Below are 21,085 nucleotides of genomic sequence, written 5' to 3'. Positions count from 1 at the left end.
TACATGAATCATTAATGTTTTATTCCTGAGTGCCTATGCTTGACTTAATACGGTTTAAGGACTCTGCATTATTAAAGTTTCTGATTATTATCACAGTTATTGTGGGAAGAATAAAGAATAATGCATTTATAAGGCTTTATAGAACTCTTTTATAAATGTTTATAACCACCTATAATAAAGTATTATAAGTGGTGGACATAATGACTTATACCTCCGGTAACGGAGGGTAAATAAAAGTTAAGATAAAAAACAATATGAATGCTGAACTTGTAATACTTTATAAACATTGTTATAATATTTGATCTGTAGGAAGTCACGGTTTGATTTCACTGCGATCAGCAGACTCACAGAAGAGATGTCAAACTGTTGTTGATGTTGAACTTCATTATTGATCCTCGTGCAGTTCTTATGATGTCAGAGCATGCTCGGCTCGCTGCACTTATTATCCTTTTATGGATCTGGTGGCGGACGTCCTTGAGATGACGGGGGAGGAGGAGAAACCTCAGAGTGCAGAGCAGGAGGCAGATCAGGACATGTGTAAGATGCAGCTCTCTAAGAAACAGATATCCCAGAGAGCAGAGCATGGTGGCTCTGACTCGACAAAAAGGAAAGTGTTGTCAGAAACATGTTCAGCTTTTACACTGGGACCGGTAGTCGTTTGAAATAACTGCTGAGGCCAAGTCACAAAGCCCGGTGATACCGAGCAGCTGGATAGAGGAAGGAAAGAAACATTCCTGGACTGAACAGACACATTCGATTAGAATATAAAGGTTGTGGTTGTGCTCTCAGAAAATGTTGTTCAAATGTTTCTGTGGAACAACATGTGTTAGTGCTAGTTACTGTAAGGTCACTGTGAACATCAGAACTGTCTCTTTAAGTGTAGTTAACATCACTAAACATCAGAACTGTCTCTTTAAGTGTAGTTAACCTCACTGTGAACATCAGAACTGTCTCTTTAAGTGTAGTTAACATCACTGTAAACATCAGAACTGTCTCTTTAAGTGTAGTTAACATCACTGTAAACATCAGTACTGTCTCTTTAAGTGTAGTTAACATCACTGTAAACATCAGTACTGTCTCTTTAAGTGTAGTTAACCTCACTGTAAACATCAGTACTGTCTCTTTAAGTGTAGTTAACATCACTGTAAACATCAGAACTGTCTCTTTAAGTGTAGTTAACCTCACTGTAAACATCAGAACTGTCTCTTTAAGTGTAGTTAACATCACTGTAAACATCAGTACTGTCTCTTTAAGTGTAGTTAACATCACTAAACATCAGAACTGTCTCTTTAAGTGTAGTTAACATCACTAAACATCAGAACTGTCTCTTTAAGTGTAGTTAACCTCACTGTGAACATCAGAACTGTCTCTTTAAGTGTAGTTAACATCACTGTAAACATCAGAACTGTCTCTTTAAGTGTAGTTAACATCACTGTAAACATCAGTACTGTCTCTTTAAGTGTAGTTAACATCACTGTAAACATCAGTACTGTCTCTTTAAGTGTAGTTAACCTCACTGTAAACATCAGTACTGTCTCTTTAAGTGTAGTTAACATCACTGTAAACATCAGAACTGTCTCTTTAAGTGTAGTTAACCTCACTGTAAACATCAGAACTGTCTCTTTAAGTGTAGTTAACCTCACTGTAAACATCAGAACTGTCTCTTTAAGTGTAGTTAACATCACTAAACATCAGAACTGTCTCTTTAAGTGTAGTTAACCTCACTGTAAACATCAGTACTGTCTCTTTAAGTGTAGTTAACATCACTGTAAACATCACAACTGTCTCTTTAAGTGTAGTTAACATCACTGTAAACATCAGTACTGTCTCTTTAAGTGTAGTTAACCTCACTGTAAACATCAGAACTGTCTCTTTAAGTGTAGTTAACCTCACTGTAAACATCAGTACTGTCTCTTTAAGTGTAGTTAACCTCACTGTAAACATCAGTACTGTCTCTTTAAGTGTAGTTAACATCACTGTAAACATCAGTACTGTCTCTTTAAGTGTAGTTAACATCACTGTAAACATCAGTACTGTCAAATCAAATCAAATCAAATTTATTTGTATAGCCCAATATCACAAATTTACATTTGTCTCAGTGTGCTTTACAGACTGTACAGGTTACGACACCCTCTGTCCTTAGACCCTCTGTCCTTAGACCCTCTGTCCTTAGACCCTCTGTCCTTAGACCCTCGCATCGCACAAGGAAAAACTTCCTAAAAGAAACCCCATAATTAAAGGGGAAACATGTTAGAAACCTCAGGGAGAGACTGAGGAGGGATCCCTCTCCCAGGACGGACAGACGTGCAATAGATGTCGTGTGTACAGGATAAACAACATAGTACAAATACAACATTTGACAGAAATGATGTGTGTTGAAAAAGAGAAAGTTTGGATGAATCCAGGAAAATGTCAATAAGGCTTCCCGGTGTCCAGCAGGACCAGGGCAGCAGGCGCAGCCACGATTCCTGATCCTGACGTAAACTTTATCAGTGGCAACCTGCCACATGAGAGACAGACACTCCGGGGATGATACCCCGGATGATGAGTTAGTAACATACATTTACATAAATGCATACAGATAGAGAGGGAGAAGAAGAGAGGGAGGGGAGGAGAGAGGAAGAGAAGGAAGAGAGCAGAGAGGTGTCCCCCGGCAGTCTAAGCCTATAGCAGCATAACTAGGGGCTGATCCAGGGCAAACCTGAGCCAGCCCTAACTATAAGCTTTATCAAAAAGGAAAGTCTTTAGCCTGCTCTTAAATGTGGAGAGTGTGTCTGCCTCCCGAACACAAACTGGAAGCTGGTTCCACTGGAGAGGAGCTTGATAGCTGAAGGCTCTGGCTCCCATTGTACTCTTAGAGACTCTAGGAACCACAAGTAACCCTGCAGTCTGGGAGCGTAATGCTCTAGTTGGTTTATAAGGTACTATGAGATCTTTAAGATATGCTGGAGCCTGACCATTAATTGCTTTGTAAGTCAGGAGAAGGATTTTGAATTCTATTCTGTATTTTACCAGGAGCCAGTGCAGAGCAGCTAATACAGGAGTAATATGATCCCGTTTCCTTGTTCTTGTCAATACACGTGCCGCTGCATTTTGGATCAACTGAAGAGTCTTAAGCGACTTTTTGGGACAACCTGATAACAATGAGTTGCAGTAATCCAGCCTTGAAGTAACAAATGCATGGACTAGTTTTTCTGCATCATTTTGAGACAGGATGTTATTTTTGCAATGTTACGTAGATGAAAGAAGGCAGTCCTTGAGATTTGTTTTATGTGGGAGTTAAACGACAGATCTTGATCAAAGATGACGCCAAGATTCCTTACAGTGGTGCTGGAGGCCAAGTTAATGCCATCCAGAGCTTCTATGTCATTAGAAAATGCGTTTCGGAGGCGTTTAGGGCCAAGTATAATAACTTCAGTTTTGTCAGTGTTTAACATCAAGAAGTTGCAGGACATCCAAGTTGTTATGTCCTTAAGGCATGAAGTTTAGCCAATTGATTGGTTTCATCTGGTTTAATCGATAGATATAATTGGGTATCATCCGCATAGCAATGAAAGTTTATAGAGTGGTTCCTTATAATATTGCCCAAAGGAAGCATAAATAAGGTGAATAGAATCGGTCCAAGTACAGAACCCTGCGGAACTCCAAGACTGACTTTGGCTGTCATGGAGGATTTATCGTTAACAAGTACAAATTGAGATCGCTCAGATAAATAGGACTTGAACCAGCTTAGTGCGGTTCCTTTTATGCCAACACAATGTTCCAGTCTCTGTAGTAGAATGTCCTGATCAACAGTGTCGAAAGCAGCACTGAGGTCTAACAAGACAAGAACAGAGACAAGTCCTTTGTCTGATGCCAATAGAAGGTCATTGGTAACTTTCACCAGTGCCGTCTCTGTGCTATGATGAACTCTAAATCCAGATTGAAAAACCTCAAATAAACTATTATTATGTAAAAAGTCACACAACTGTTTTGCGACTGCTTTCTCGAGGATCTTAGCGAGAAAGGGAAGGTTAGATATCGGCCTATAGTTGCTAAAACCTCTGGATCAAGACTAGGCTTTTTAAGAAGTGGTTTTATTACAGCTACTTTAAAGGATTGTGGTACGTAGCCAGATAATAGAGACAGGTTGATCATATTTAATAACGAGGTGTTAATTAAGGGTAAAACTTCTTTAAACAGTTTAGTTGAATCGGGTCTAAAAGACAGGTTGATGCTTAGACGATGAGATTGTTGAAGTTAGTTGGTTAAGGTTGATTGGAGTAAAACAGTCTAGATATATTTCAGGAGTTACAGATGTTTTTAAGGTTCTGGAGGTTGAAGTTAAGTCGTTACTGATTGAGGTCAGGAGGAGATTAATTTAGTCTCTAATAATTATAATGTTATGGTTAAAGAAGCTCATGAAGTCGTCACTACTGAGAGATATAGGAACAGAAGGCTCTGTAGAGCTGTGGCTCTCTGTCAGCCTCAGTGCTGAACAGAAACCTGGGGTTGTTCTTATGTTCTTCTATTAAGGAAGAGTAATAAGCTGCTCTGCATTACGGAGAGCCTTCTTATACGTTTTAAGATGATCTAACCAGACTAAACGAGATTCTTCCAATTTAGTGGAACGCCATTTACTTTCAAGATTTCTCGACTTTTGTTTTAGTTTGCGGATTTGTAAATTAAGCCATGGAGCTTTCTTTTTCTGTTTTATGATCTTCTTCTTTAGAGGAGCGACAGAGTCGAGTGTTATTCGCAGTGAGGCTGCAGCGCTATCAACAAGATGATTAATTTGGGAGGGACTAAAGTTAGCATTGGAGTCCTCCATTATATTGATATTGAGTCCTGGTATTGAATTGAGTGCTGATGGAATCACTTCCTTAAATTTAGTCACAGCACTTTCAGATAAACATCGAGCGTAGGATATTCTGCCTGCTGGCTTGTAGTCCAGTAACAGGACTTCAAAAGTTATTAAAAAATGTTCTTATAAAAGAGGATTATGTGGACACACTGATAAACTTTCAATTTCAACACCATATCCCAGAACAAGGTCCAGAGTGTGGTTTAATCAGTGAGTCAAGAGGTTTGAGTCAAATATGGCCGCAGCTCCACCTCCTCAGCCAGTACCTCGAGGAACGTGAGTATTAATATGACCAGGTGGAGCGGATTCATTTAGACATATTCTTCATGTCTCAGGTTTCAGTGAGACAAAATAAATCAATCTTATTATCTGATATTAAATCATTTTCCAATCCAGCTTTCGTTGATAAAGATCTGATGTTTAAGAGCTCACATTTAATTTTTTGATTTAGTTGCACTTTTGCAGCGGTGGTGTGTATTTTAATGATGTTTTCATGTATAACTCCTCTTCTGTTAACCATAGACTTGATTAGTTTCAGTGGTCGTGGGGCAGACACAGTCACTATGGGGATTTGAGTGGGTGACTGCCCGGAAAGAAGCACAGAGAAGTGTGTAAGACTACAACTCTTTGTCCTGGTCTCAACTCTGGGTTGTCATGGATTAGGTCCACTAATACACTTTGTAATATTATTGGATATGAGATCTGCTCCAGCCAAAGTAGGATGGATGCCGTCACTCCTAATCAGACCAGGTCTTCCCCAGAAAGTCCGGCAATTGTCTACGAAGCCCACATCATTATCTGGACACCACCGTGAGAGCCAGCGACGGAATGATGACATGCGGCTAAACATGTCATCATTCAAAAGATTTGGCAGAGGACCAGAGAAAACTACGGAGTCCGACATTGTTTTGGCAAATGTACACACCGACTCCACATTAACTTTAGTACACTCCGATTGACGCAATCGCGTGTCATTACCGCCGACGTGAATAACAATCTTACTGTATTTACGTTTAGCCTTAGCCAGCAGTTTCAAATGTGCTTCTATGTCGCCCGCTCTGGCACCAGGAATGCACGTGACTGTCGTCGCTGGTGTCTCAAAATGAACGTATCTCAAAATTGAGCTACCGATAACCAGAGTTGGCTTCTCAGCTGGTGTGTCACTGAGTGGGGGAGAATCTGTTAGAAACAGCAAGCGGTTGGTGGTGAACCGTGGGCTACTGATAACACTTCTTTCGGACAGTCACCCAGTCTCCCGGCTGCTCGGGTCCCGCCAGGGGACAGCTAACAGGAGATACCACTGGTCGGCCCGCACCGGCTATAGGGAGCTTGCTAACAGCTACACTTGCTAACCGCTGACTAACCATGGTGCAGAGCCGCTCATCTATCTCTCTAAAACTCGCCTCCAACCCTGCGTATAAACTACATTTAATACACGTACCATTATCACTAAAGGAGGCAGAGCAATAGCTAAACATGAAACATACCGAGCAGGAGAGAGCAGAAGAGGGAGATGCCATCGTTAGCAGAGCACTGTTTCTTTAAGTGTAGTTAACATCACTGTGAACATCAGAACTGTCTCTTTAAGGTCCAGTGTGGTGTGTCCTCTGTCTGAATGAAGGTCCCTTCTGTCTCGTATAGCTGTGCATTGTGCCGTGCTGTTTCCTTCTGCATGTTTTCTCTTGGTTTGATTCAAAGGAAACGTCCGGAGGGTCTTTTCCTTTCTGATTGAACCAGTTCCCTCGTTATTCACACCGTGTAGAATGACCTCATTCTGGGGCCCCATGATCTTGCGCTGCATGAGTGACAGCTTCCCTGGACTCCTGCGTCGCGTCTCGCAGGAGGATCACGGGACGCTGGTGGTCTTGTGAGGGGCGAGCTCTGATAATGTAGCCGGGGTCTCGGGGCACATGGGGGTAATTACCCCACGCTCGGGGGGGATTTCAGCACCTCTGAATTAAACATGTTCCAAGGAAGAGCAACAATCCACAGGCTGCTGACAAACCAGAGCCTTTCACAACTGAGGAACACATTTTTAGAGGGAAGGGAGGTCTCCGTATTTGTTTTCAGCACCACTGAATTAAACATGTTCTCAGGAAGGGGAACGATCTGCAGGCTGCCCCCGTTACAAAACACACACAAACACACACTGCCACCCAGAGGGGATTTAATACACACACAATCTAATTTTTTTTTTAAAAGGATGATTCTGTTTGATTTCTGCGCTGCTTCAACAATCCACGTATTCTACACAGTTACCTCCGACAGCGAGGTCGTGTTTTCAATCTGTCAGCACAATTACTGAGAGGGTGCAGCACGGGCCGAGGAGGAACGCACCAATTACACACTTTCGTTAACACTGCAAGACAGAGCATTATGCTGCATGCAGGGCACAACATTAGCTCCATTTACCAGCCAGATGCTGGGAAAGAAAGTGACAAATGTATTTATACAGCCCAATATAACTAATAACACATTTGTCTCAGTGTTTACAGACTGTACAGGATACGACACCCTCTGTCCTTAGACCCTCTGTCCTTAGACCCTCTGTCCTTACACCCTCTGTCCTTACACCCTCTGTCCTTACACCCTCTGTCTTTAGACACTGTCCTTACACCCTCTGTCTTTAGACCCTCTGTCCTTAGACCCTCTGTCTTTAGACCCTCTGTCCTTAGACCCTCTGTCATTAGACCCTCTGTCCTTAGACCCTCTGTCCTTAGACCCTCTGTCCTTAGACCCTCTGTCCTTACACCCTCTGTCCTTACACCCTCTGTCTTTAGACACTGTCCTTACACCCTCTGTCTTTCGACCCTCTGTCCTTAGACCCTCTGTCATTAGACCCTCTGTCCTTACACCCTCTGTCATTAGACCCTCTGTCCTTAGACCCTCTGTCTTTAGACCCTCTGTCCTTAGACCCTCTGTCATTAGACCCTCTGTCCTTAGACCCTCTGTCCTTAGACCCTCTGTCCTTAGACCCTCTGTCATTAGACCCTCTGTCTTTAGACCCTCTGTCCTTAGACCCTGTGTCATTAGACCCTCTGTCCTTAGACCCTCTGTCTTTAGACACTCTGTCCTGAGACCCTCTCTCTTTAGACCCTCTGTCCTGAGACCCTCTCTCTTTAGACCCTCTGTCCTTAGACCCTGTGTCTTTAGACCCTCTGTCCTTAGACCCTCGCATCGCACAAGGAAAAACTTCCTAAAAGTTCCATGTGTGTGTCTGAACAACAGGAAGTGCTGCCGCTGTTCTGTTCACCTGCCGCTCTTCAGTCTCCGTCAGCAGAGACATATTCTCAGACGCAGCCGCTGCTTTATGTGTTTACTGTGTGTGTGAGAGTGACGGCGGGCGTGTTACCAAGTGTGGCAATATGAAAGAAAAATACACACTCCAATTGAAATAGTTTTTATTGTTAAATAATGATGTTCAAAATAAAATAGTCCCTCCGTTGCCTTCTGCACAGAACATTGTGCGAGGTGGTTGCTATGCAACAACACTAACAGCTGCTCTGCACGTAGCTCTGCACGTGGTCTTTGAGGGTTTCTTCTCTGGAGGCACTGATGGATCCACTCCTCCAGAGCAACGCTTTGTTTCTTAACGGACGTCATTTAACAGCTGTAACGGTTGTAGCTTTCTCTCAGACGCGGAGGGATACTGACTTGTTGTGAAAAGTGACGACAATTCTACCCGTGATATACGCTCATAATGTAGTATAATGTAGTATACTGTAGTATACTGTACTGTAGTATAATGTTTTATAATGTAGTATACTGTAGTATAATGTAGTATACTGTAGTATACTGTACTGTAGTATAATGTTTTATAATGTAGTATACTGTAGTATAATGTAGTATACTGTAGTATAATGTCGTATAATGTAGTATACTGTAGTATAATGTCGTATAATGTAGTATACTGTAGTATAATGTAGTATAATGTAGTATAATGTAGTATACTGTAGTATAATGTCGTATAATGTAGTATACTGTAGTATAATGTCGTATAATGTAGTATACTGTAGTATACTGTACTGTAGTATAATGTTGTATAATGTAGTATACTGTAGTATAATGTCGTATAATGTAGTATACTGTAGTATAATGTAATATAGTGTAGTATACTGTAGTATAATGTCGTATAATGTAGTATACTGTAGTATAATGTAATATAGTGTAGTATACTGTAGTATAATGTCGTATAATGTAGTACACTGTAGTATAATGTAGTATACTGTAGTATAATGTAGTATACTGTAGTATAATGTAGTATACTGTAGTATACTGTACTGTAGTATAATGTTGTATAATGTAGTATACTGTAGTATAATGTAGTATACTGTAGTATAATGTAGTATAGTGTAGTATACTGTAGTATAATGTCGTATAATGTAGTATACTGCAGTATAATGTAGTATAATGTAGTATACTGTAGTATACTGTACTGTAGTATAATGTCGTATAATGTAGTACACTGTAGTATACTGCAGTATAATGTAGTATACTGTAGAATACTGTAGTATAATGTCGTATAATGTAGTATACTGTAGTATAATGTAGTATACTGTACTGTAATATAATGTTGTATAATGTAGTATACTGTAGTATACTACATTATACTACAGTATACTACAGTATACTGTAGTATAATGTAGTATACTGTAGTATAATGTAGTATACTACATTATACTACATTATACTACAGTATACTGTAGTATAATGTAGTATAATGTAGTATACTGTAGTATAATGTAGTATAATGTAGTATAATGTAGTATACTGTAGTATAATGTCGTATAATGTAGTATAATGTAGTATACTGTAGTATACTGTAGTATAATGTTGTATACTGTAGTATACTGTAGTATACTGCAGTATAATGTAGTATACTGTAGTATAATGTTGTATAATGTAGTATAGTGTAGTATACTGTAGTATAATGTAGTATACTGTAGTATAATGTTGTATAATGTAGTATACTGTAGTATAATGTAGTATAATGTAGTATACTGTAGTATACTGTACTGTAGTCATCAGTCTCCTGACTTGGTATCTGCTGCCCCCTGCTGGAGCTCAGACAGACTGTAAAGTCACTCTGACTTCAGTTTGTATCACCTGCTGATATTCTTCTTCATCTTGACGGCAGGTCGTACTTGACTGTGTGTAGTATTTACTCCTCCCAGTATTATGTAAATGTTTGTTTCCCTCTTTATGAACCACATAACGCATCATTTGAACATACTAACAAATGCAAAGGCAACAACACATGTTATTAATCTGCAGAACATAGAAAGGACATAACATCTAAAAGTAATAACTAAACTAAAAATGAAGAAGAGGAGGCAGAAAGAAAAGTGAGAGAATGAATAAAACTCCACTTTTTATTTGAGGAACGTAATTTAACTTGTATATAATGACATATATTTTCCAACAATAAGCACTTTGTGTGAAGTTTGCACACATGAGGCAGGAGACGTCTGTGTTAACGTCTTCTCGTGTGTCTCGTTAAACGAACTGTTCTGTCGTCTTCACACAACTTTACATTTGGGGAACCAGAAATGTGCTCTGGTCACCAAAGTCAGCGTGTTCCTCTCTGTCCAGGGTGCACAGTTCATGTCCACTTCAGATGACGTGTGTTGGTGAGGGATGCACATGTCATGTGTTCCCTGCATGAGGCGGGTTGTGTATACTCTGCACCCTGGGGAGACGACGCTCCGTATCAGCAGAGGGAGACATTCATTCAACATTTCTCTGTGCGCTGACTCATCACTCTCCCTGAGAGCTGGACACGTGAGTCAGCCGTCCCTGTGGGCTGCAGCCCCACCCAGCAGCACCAGCGTCATCCGCAACTCCCCCAACCTAACGACACCCCTCCCCTGCAGGATGTATTGTGCTCCCCTCTCGGAGCTCAGTTCACTTTCAAAGCGCTGCAGCAGTGAGCTGGAGCTGAGGAGCAACTAGTGCTGGAGCGACTGTCGGGGGCCAGATGACTGTTTGTGGTGAGTGTGTGTTCGTGTTCGCACTGGAATGTGCTGCTCTGGTTAGAGCTGGAGCTGTGTGTGTGTGTGTGTGTGTGTGTGTCTGTCTGTGTGTGTCTGTGTGTGTGTGTCTGTGTGTGTGTCTGTGTGTGTCTGTGTCTGTGTGTGTCTGTGTGTGTGTGTGTCTGTGTGTGTTTGTGTGTGTGTCTGTGTGTGTGTCTGTGTGTGTGTGTCTGTGTGTTCTCTGGGATCTTCTGAAACACTGTTATAGAAATGTACAGTGTTTGTGACGGTTCCGACTTGACGTCCTGAAAGAGTTGTTGTGTACTAACGCGGGACGTGGGTCTGAGATCAGGATGTAAACACTTCTCCGTCTCACACACCTGCTGGAGGTGAACTGACTCTTTACTCTCGGAGTCACAGAAGCACAGGAAGGACTCTCATGATGATGGTGTGATGTGTCTGATGTGAGAACAGAGTGAACGGTCTCTAAATGTCCAAAGATATGAAACAGAGAACTTTCTTTGTATAAAATGAGTTAAAGATGATTATATTATTATATTATTATTATTATATAGATTATTATAGAAGAGGAGATGAATGTCTGCAGCTGTAGAACTCTTTACTTTCTTATTGCTGTGACACTTCTGCTTTTGTCTTCTGAAGCCGTCCTTCAGCATCTCTGCCTGAAAGCTATAAAGACATGAAAATGATTTTCTGAAACTTTGCGACCCCGGTCTGGTTTCCTAAAGGAGTGAGACGAGCCAGAGGAAGTGTACAAACATTAAGGCTGGGGGCCCGGGGGGCACGTGGATCTTCTGTCTGCCTCTGAGATGCTCAGCGCAGAGACATGTGACTCCACTCTCTCCTCCTCGAGCCTCTGTGGTCGATGCCTCATGCTGCACTTTTGGTTTGGAGACCATTAATTAGGAGACGGACGGAAATATAAAGCGTGCTGGAATATTCTCCCCAGGCTCACACTCTAACCCATCGGTGTGTTGGGGCACATGCAGCGTGTCGAACGAGCACTCGGGGCGCTGCGGGATCATGTGGCCGTGTCACAATAGGCTGTTTATGTGCATCAGAGCGGCTGCAGCCTCGTCTGCAGACAGATTCTCAGGCCGTCCTGGACCCGGGGGGCGCGTCATCCAACACATGAATGGACTGTTGAGTCTCAGTCATGCCACGAGACAGTGAGCCACAGTGTAACTTCTCTGCACAGGGCTGCTGTCAGAGGGCACACACCTTCAGGGGATGGCATAATAATAATAATAACAACATTCATGCGTGACACAGCTGTTCCATCAGGGCTGTAAATCACAAGCTTTAATACCTTTAATACATCATCTGCTCATCTCATACTGGAGTCTGTAGGACGGAGCAGGAAGTGTTCACTCAGCATCGATGCACCTCTTCAGTTAGACGCTCCCCCCCCCCCCCCCCCCCCCCCCCCCCCCCCATTTACTGTATTCAGTGATATGCAGCCAATAATCCAAGATGTCTGACATTTTGTTTTCTTGTTTAAAACATCTTTTTAGTCTAAAACAATGTTTAACCCCGACAGGAAACCAGCCCCTCGTGTAGATACAACTCAGAGACATTCTGAAATGATTCATTGATTTGATTTATTCTTCCTACACGGCAGAAGGCACAGAATCCCTGGTAGCACAATCGTAGGAAACTAAAGGAGGTTACGTTTCTGAGTGTCAGCACAAACTCTCTGACTGAGCGACTCCACTTGTTGATTTACGGTCGGCTGCAGCGTGGCCTCTCGAGCCTCCTCCTGACGAGCGGCGTCGCTGCGTCACGCACTGCTTCCTGTGTCCAGGGGTTAGGTCAGAGGGGGTGCACGGGGTCAACAAGCCAACAACAAGCTGCTGAAGACACCTCCACCCTCCTGGAGCTTTATCTCAGGGTTTCCTGGCTGGTTATTCGCCACTAACGCCTGAAACAATGGCTTTAATCAGTGCGCTGTTTACAGGCTCTCACTCATCGCATCTCTGCTCATCTCATCTCATCTCTGTTCATCTCATCTCTGCTCATCTCATCTCATCTCTGTTCATCTCATCTCATCTCTGTTCATCTCATCTCTGCTCATCTCATCTCATCTCTGTTCATCTCATCTCATCTCTGCTCATCTCATCTCATCTCTGTTCATCTCATCTCATCTCTGTTCATCTCATCTCTGCTCATCTCATCTCATCTCTGTTCATCTCATCTCTGCTCATCTCATCTCTGTTCATCTCATCTCTGCTCATCTCATCTCTGTTCATCTCATCTCTGCTCATCTCATCTCTGCTCATCTCATCTCTGCTCATCTCATCTCTGCTCATCTCATCTCTGCTCATCTCATCTCTGTTCATCTCATCTCTGTTCATCTCATCTCTGCTCATCTCATCTCATCTCTGTTCATCTCATCTCATCTCTGTTCATCTCATCTCTGTTCATCTCTGCTCATCTCATCTCTGTTCATCTCATCTCTGCTCATCTCATCTCTGTTCATCTCATCTCTGTTCATCTCATCTATGTTCATCTCATCTCTGTTCATCTCATCTCTGTTCATCTCTGTTCATCTCTGTTCATCTCATCTCTGTTCATCTCATCTATGTTCATCTCATCTCTGTTCATCTCATCTCTGTTCATCTCTGTTCATCTCTGCTCATCTCATCTCTGTTCATCTCATCTCATCTCTGCTCATCTCATCTCTGCTCATCTCATCTCTGCTCATCTCATCTCTGCTCATCTCTGCTCATCTCATCTCTGCTCATCTCATCTCTGCTCATCTCATCTCTGCTCATCTCATCTCTGTTCATCTCATCTCTGTTCATCTCATCTCTGCTCTGCTCATCTCTGCTCTGCTCATCTCATCTCTGCTCATCTCATCTCTGTTCATCTCATCTCTGTTCATCTCATCTCTGCTCTGCTCATCTCTGCTCATCTCATCTCTGTTCATCTCATCTCTGCTCTGCTCATCTCATCTCTGCTCATCTCTGCTCTGCTCATCTCATCTCTGCTCATCTCAGCTCTGCTCATCTCATCTCTGTTCATCTCATCTCTGCTCTGCTCATCTCATCTCTGCTCATCTCTGCTCTGCTCATCTCATCTCTGTTCATCTCATCTCTGTTCTGCTCATCTCATCTCTGCTCATCTCATCTCTGCTCTGCTCATCTCATCTCTGCTCATCTCATCTCTGTTCATCTCATCTCTGCTCTGCTCATCTCATCTCTGCTCATCTCATCTCTGTTCATCTCATCTCTGTTCATCTCATCTCATCTCTGTTCATCTCATCTCTGTTCATCTCATCTCATCTCTGCTCATCTCATCTCTGCTCATCTCATCTCTGTTCATCTCATCTCTGTTCATCTCATCTCTGTTCATCTCATCTCTGTTCATCTCATCTCATCTCTGTTCATCTCATCTCTGTTCATCTCATCTCATCTCTGCTCATCTCATCTCTGCTCATCTCATCTCTGTTCATCTCATCTCTGTTCATCTCATCTCTGCTCATCTCATCTCTGTTCATCTCATCTCATCTCTGCTCATCTCATCTCTGCTCATCTCATCTCTGTTCATCTCATCTCATCTCTGTTCATCTCATCTCTGTTCATCTCATCTCTGCTCATCTCATCTCTGCTCATCTCATCTCTGCTCATCTCATCTCTGCTCATCTCATCTCTGCTCATCTCATCTCTGTTCATCTCAAATCATCTCTGCTCATCTCATCTCTGTTCATCTCATCTCATCTCTGCTCATCTCATCTCTGTTCATCTCATCTCATCTCTGCTCATCTCATCTCTGTTCATCTCATCTCATCTCTGCTCATCTCTGCTCTGCTCATCTCATCTCTGCTCATCTCATCTCTTCTCATCTCATCTCATCTCTGTTCATCTCATCTCATCTCTGCTCATCTCATCTCATCTCTGCTCATCTCATCTCTGTTCATCTCATCTCTGCTCATCTCATCTCTGCTCTGCTCATCTCATCTCTGCTCATCTCATCTCTTCTCATCTCATCTCATCTCTGTTCATCTCATCTCATCTCTGCTCATCTCATCTCATCTCTGCTCATCTCATCTCTGTTCATCTCATCTCTGATCATCTCATCTCTGCTCATCTCTGCTCATCTCATCTAATCTCTGCTCATCTCATCTCTGTGCCTCTTTACCTCCTGCAGGATGGCTCGGTGCGGAACCTAGATGAGCTGGCGGAGGAGTATTCTCAGTATTACGGCACCTCCCTCAGTGACGTGAGTGAGAGGATGGAGGAGCTACGGAAACGCAAAGTAGTGCAAGATGTAGAGATGGTAAATCTTTTCTTTATCAGTTAAATTAAAGCAGTAAACTTTTTGTTTTCAGCACACTGTGTTAAACTCCCTTCGCACTGAGAGTTAAAGGTTTACTTTGACACCAGCCTGGCTTCATTTAAACTGAGTGAGAAATGTTCCTCACGGTACTGCGCTCAGTCTCAACAGAGACGATAAGAAAGTGTCCTTGTTATAAACTGTGTTCGTTGCAATCAGGTATAATCCAGATATAATAATCCAGAGGAGAATAAACTGTTCTGGTTACAGCCTCTCTCCGACTCCTACACTCGCAGTTGGTGTGTTTTTCATTTGACGTGAGCGTGACCTCAGGAACGCCTGGAGAGAACTTAGACTCAGAATAATTGATTAGAATATGGAGGTCAAAGGTCACGTGACCTCTTAATTTCAAACGCTAATTATGACACGTTGGATTTTTTTCTAATTTTCTATAGATATCGTGATAATGTCGTTATCATGAATTCTTCTGAAAACAAAATGATGTTGTGAAAATGTAACATCTGATTAATGTTGTGTATAAAGTTACATCTGAATATAATTCTAAACATCTATTGGTTCATAATAACCTGACGCATAACTGAGTCACAACTCATAACTGAGTCACAACTGAGTCACACTGAGTCACAACTCATAACTGAGTCACAACTGAGTCACAACTGAGTCACAACTCATAACTGAGTCACAACTCATAACTGAGTCACAACTGAGTCACAACTGAGTCACAACTCATAACTGAGTCACAACTCATAACTGAGTCACAACTGAGTCACAACTCATAACTGAGTCACAACTCATAACTGAGTCACAACTGAGTCACAACTGAGTCACAACTCATAACTGAGTCACAACTCATAACTGAGTCACAACTGAGTCACAACTCATAACTGAGTCACAACTCATAACTGAGTCACAACTGAGTCACAACTGAGTCACAACTCATAACTGAGTCACAACTGAGTCACAACTCATAACTGAGTCACAACTGAGTCACAACTCATAACTGAGTCACAACTGAGTCACAACTCATAACTGAGTCATAACTCATAACTGAGTCACAACTCATAACTGAGTCATAACTGAGTCACAACTCATAACTGAGTCACAACTCATAACTGAGTCACAACTGAGTCACAACTCATAACTGAGTCACAACTGAGTCACAACTCATAACTGGGTCACAACTCATAACTGAGTCACAACTGAGTCACAACTCATAACTGAGTCACATCTGAGTCATAACTCATAACTGAGTCACAACTGAGTCACAGCTCATAACTGAGTCACAACTCATAACTGAGTCACATCTCATAACTGAGTCATAACTGAGTCACAACTCATAACTGAGTCACAACTCATAACTGAGTCACAACTCATAACTGAGTCACATCTGAGTCATAAATCATAACTGAGTCACAACTGAGTCACAGCTCATAACTGAGTCACAACTCATAACTGAGTCACATCTCATAACTGAGTCATAACTGAGTCACAACTCATAACTGAGTCACAACTGAGTCACAACTGAGTCACAGCTCATAACTGAGTCACAACTCATAACTGAGTCACAACTCATAACTGAGTCACAACTGAGTCACACTAACTGAGTCACAACTCATAACTGAGTCACAACTCATAACTGAGTCACAACTCATAACTGAGTCACAACTCATAACTGAGTCACAACTGAGTCACAACTCATAACTGAGTCACAACTCATAACTGAGTCACAACTCATAACAGAGTCATAACTGAGTCACAACTCATAACTGAGTCACAACTGAGTCACAACTCATAACGGAGTCACAACTGAGTCACAACTGAGTCACAACTCATAACGGAGTCACAACTCATAACTGAGTCACAACTCATAACTGAGTCACAACTGAGTCACAACTCATAACTGAGTCACAACTCATAACTGAGTCACAACTGAGTCACAACTCATAACTGAGTCACAACTCATAACTGAGTCACAACTGAGTCACAACTCATAACTGAGTCACAACTCATAACTGAGTCACAACTGAGTCACAACTCATAACGGAGTCATAACTGAGTCACAACTCATAACAGAGTCATAACTGAGTCACAACTCATAACTGAGTCACAACTCATTAACTGAGTCACAACTCACAACTGAGTCACAACTCATAACTGAGTCACAACTGAGTCACAACTCATAGCTGAGTCACAACTGAGTCACAACTGAGTCACAACTCATAACTGAGTCATAACTCATAACTGAGTCATAACTCATAACTGAGTCACAACTGAGTCATAACTGAGTCACAACTGAGTCATAACTGAGTCACAACTCATAACTGAGTCATAACTGAGTCACAACTCATAACTGAGTCATAACTGAGTCACAACTCATAACAGTCATAACTGAGTCACAACTCATAACTGAGTCATAACTGAGTCACAACTCATAACTGAGTCACAACTGAGTCACAACTCATAACTGAGTCATAACTGAGTCACAACTCATAACAGAGTCATAACTGAGTCACAACTCATAACTGAGTCACAACTCATAACTGAGTCACAACTGAGTCACAACTCATAACTGAGTCACAACTCATAACTGAGTCACAACTGAGTCACAACTCATAACTGAGTCACAACTCATAACTGAGTCACAACTGAGTCACAACTCATAACTGAGTCACAACTCATAACTGAGTCACAACTGAGTCACAACTCATAACTGAGTCACAACTGAGTCACAACTCATAACGGAGTCATAACTGAGTCACAACTCATAACAGAGTCATAACTGAGTCACAACTCATAACTGAGTCACAACTCATAACTGAGTCACAACTCACAACTGAGTCACAACTCATAACTGAGTCACAACTGAGTCACAACTCATAGCTGAGTCACAACTGAGTCACAACTCATAACTGAGTCATAACTCATAACTGAGTCATAACTCATAACTGAGTCACAACTGAGTCATAACTGAGTCACAACTCATAACTGAGTCATAACTGAGTCACAACTCATAACTGAGTCATAACTGAGTCACAACTCATAACAGTCATAACTGAGTCACAACTCATAACTGAGTCATAACTGAGTCACAACTCATAACTGAGTCACAACTGAGTCACAACTCATAACTGAGTCATAACTGAGTCACAACTCATAACAGAGTCATAACTGAGTCACAACTCATAACTGAGTCACAACTCATAACTGAGTCACAACTGAGTCACAACTCATAACTGAGTCACAACTGAGTCACAACTCATAACGGAGTCATAACTGAGTCACAACTCATAACAGAGTCATAACTGAGTCACAACTCATAACTGAGTCACAACTCATAACTGAGTCACAACTCACAACTGAGTCACAACTCACAGCTGAGTCACAACTCATAGCTGAGTCACAACTGAGTCACAACTCATAACTGAGTCATAACTCATAACTGAGTCATAACTCATAACTGAGTCACAACTGAGTCATAACTGAGTCACAACTCATAACTGAGTCATAACTGAGTCACAACTCATAACTGAGTCATAACTGAGTCACAACTCATAACAGTCATAACTGAGTCACAACTCATAACTGAGTCATAACTGAGTCACAACTCATAACTGAGTCATAACTGAGTCACAACTCATAACTGAGTCACAACTGAGTCACAACTCATAACTGAGTCATAACTGAGTCACAACTCATAACAGAGTCATAACTGAGTCACAACTCATAACTGAGTCACAACTGAGTCACAACTCATAACTGAGTCACAACTCATAACTGAGTCACAACTGAGTCACAACTCATAACTGAGTCACAACTCATAACTGAGTCACAACTGAGTCACAACTCATAACTGAGTCACAACTGAGTCACAACTCATAACGGAGTCATAACTGAGTCACAACTCATAACAGAGTCATAACTGAGTCACAACTCACAACTGAGTCACAACTCATAACTGAGTCACAACTCACAACTGAGTCACAACTCATAACTGAGTCACAACTGAGTCACAACTCATAGCTGAGTCACAACTGAGTCACAACTCATAACTGAGTCATAACTCATAACTGAGTCACAACTGAGTCACAACTCATAACTGAGTCATAACTCATAACTGAGTCATAACTCATAACTGAGTCATAACTGAGTCACAACTCATAACTGAGTCATAACTGAGTCACAACTCATAACTGAGTCATAACTGAGTCACAACTCATAACAGTCATAACTGAGTCACAACTCATAACTGAGTCATAACTGAGTCACAACTCATAACTGAGTCACAACTGAGTCACAACTCATGACTGAGTCATAACTGAGTCACAACTCATAACAGAGTCATAACTGAGTCACAACTCATAACTGAGTCACAACTCATAACTGAGTCACAACTCATAACTGAGTCACAACTCATAACAGAGTCATAACTGAGTCACAACTCATAACTGAGTCACAACTCATAACTGAGTCACAACTCATAACTGAGTCACAACTCATAACTGAGTCACAACTGAGTCACAACTCATAACTGAGTCACAACTCATAACTGAGTCATAACTGAGTCACATCTCATAACTGAGTCACAACTGAGTCACAACTCATAACTGAGTCACAACTCATAACTGCGTCACAACTGAGTCACAACTCACAACTGAGTCATATCTGAGTCACAACTTTTAACTGAGTCACGACTGAGTCATAACGTAGGTTAGCTGTGATATTATCTCTATTTCTGACACTATGAATAACTGTGTGTGTGTGTCTCTGTGTATGTGTGTGTGTGTGTGTGTGTGTGTGTGTGTGTGTGTGTGTTTCAGGGCACAGGTGACTGCGTGTCCTCCTCTCTGCAGCTCCGCTCTCTGCTCCAGGTGAGTGTCGACCCTGCGCAGGAGGAAGCTGTGTGACAGCAGAGGATGAGAGTAAAGACTAATGTTCCAGTTCATGTGTTTACTGTGTCCCTCTGTCGTCTCCTTAAGGAATCCCTGGGACTGAGCAGCACCACGTCCACTCCGGAGACTGAGAGGAGGTAAACATGCACCATGTAGAGCGGGAATTTATATTATTATATTGTATTAGAAATCAATGCCCATAAAATAGCCGTTAATATGAAGCCAAATAGCTTTTATTGTCTTAAAGTTTTTTATTAGTATTTTACTATAAAATAAATGAAGATTGTTTTTAATAGTGAAGTCAGTTGGATATTAAATAATTTCATCCTCTCTGCATGAACTACATATTCTTTTAAAATACATAAACATGTGAAATTATGACGAGAAGCAGGAATAAATATATCGGCTGCTAAAACACATTCCCAATAATAACTTCTTTTTTCAGAGGTTGGAAATCCACAACTTTAGATTAAGTGTTGTATGTTTATTCAGGCAGCAGAAATATATATATATATATATATATATATATATATATATATATATTAATATTAAATATATTTCAATGTCTTTAAAAGTCTTCACATAGTTGCAGATTAGTTTCCTGTTGGGTGTTTGTGGCTGCAGCTCGACACACGACGTGAGCTGTCTGTCCGCCGTCACAGGAAGTCTGTGTCACCTGTAAACTTCCTTCCTTCCCTTCATTGTGTCTTTTGAGGGATTTCACAGATTACTCACATGTTTCACTGGAAGGTGAAGCGATGATGAAGCAACATAATAATAATTATTATTAATAATAATCCAGACCTGGAAGGATCTAAAGATAAACCTGTCTGTGAAACCTCCGCTGCCCCCTAGTGGCAGCTTCTGATGACCAACGCTGGGACTTTTATCTATATTTTACTTTTTAATTAGTATTTTTAAATCAAGGTTTCACTTCAACAAAACGTTTCTTTTATATTTCACTTTTAATTGAATATCTTTTTACAATCAAAATAAAACTAAATAATAAAACTACATCTTTTTAACAAATTAAAAAGACTTTCCTCTAAGGGCCAACACTAGTT

The 21,085-nt window shown here is 41.4% G+C and overlaps 1 protein-coding gene across 1 annotated transcript in view; it reads left to right on the top strand.

Moving 5' to 3' along the window:
- The first annotated feature begins 452 nt into the window (after positions 1 to 452).
- Positions 453 to 21,085, top strand: part of LOC115004880 (SAM and SH3 domain-containing protein 1) — a 36,830-nt gene continuing 16,197 nt past the window's right edge. The window contains 5 exon segments of the mRNA XM_075074115.1: positions 453 to 650; positions 14,986 to 15,114; positions 19,950 to 20,000; positions 20,109 to 20,158; positions 20,646 to 20,658. Coding sequence (XP_074930216.1) covers positions 453 to 650; positions 14,986 to 15,114; positions 19,950 to 20,000; positions 20,109 to 20,158; positions 20,646 to 20,658 — 441 coding nt within the window.

Source organism: Cottoperca gobio, unplaced genomic scaffold, assembly GCF_900634415.1.
Source record: "Cottoperca gobio unplaced genomic scaffold, fCotGob3.1 fCotGob3_208arrow_ctg1, whole genome shotgun sequence".
In the NCBI taxonomy this organism is placed as follows: Eukaryota; Metazoa; Chordata; class Actinopteri; order Perciformes; family Bovichtidae; genus Cottoperca; species Cottoperca gobio.
The sequence above is the reverse complement of the archived record's forward strand: the minus strand, read 5'-3'. Positions and strand labels throughout refer to the sequence as shown.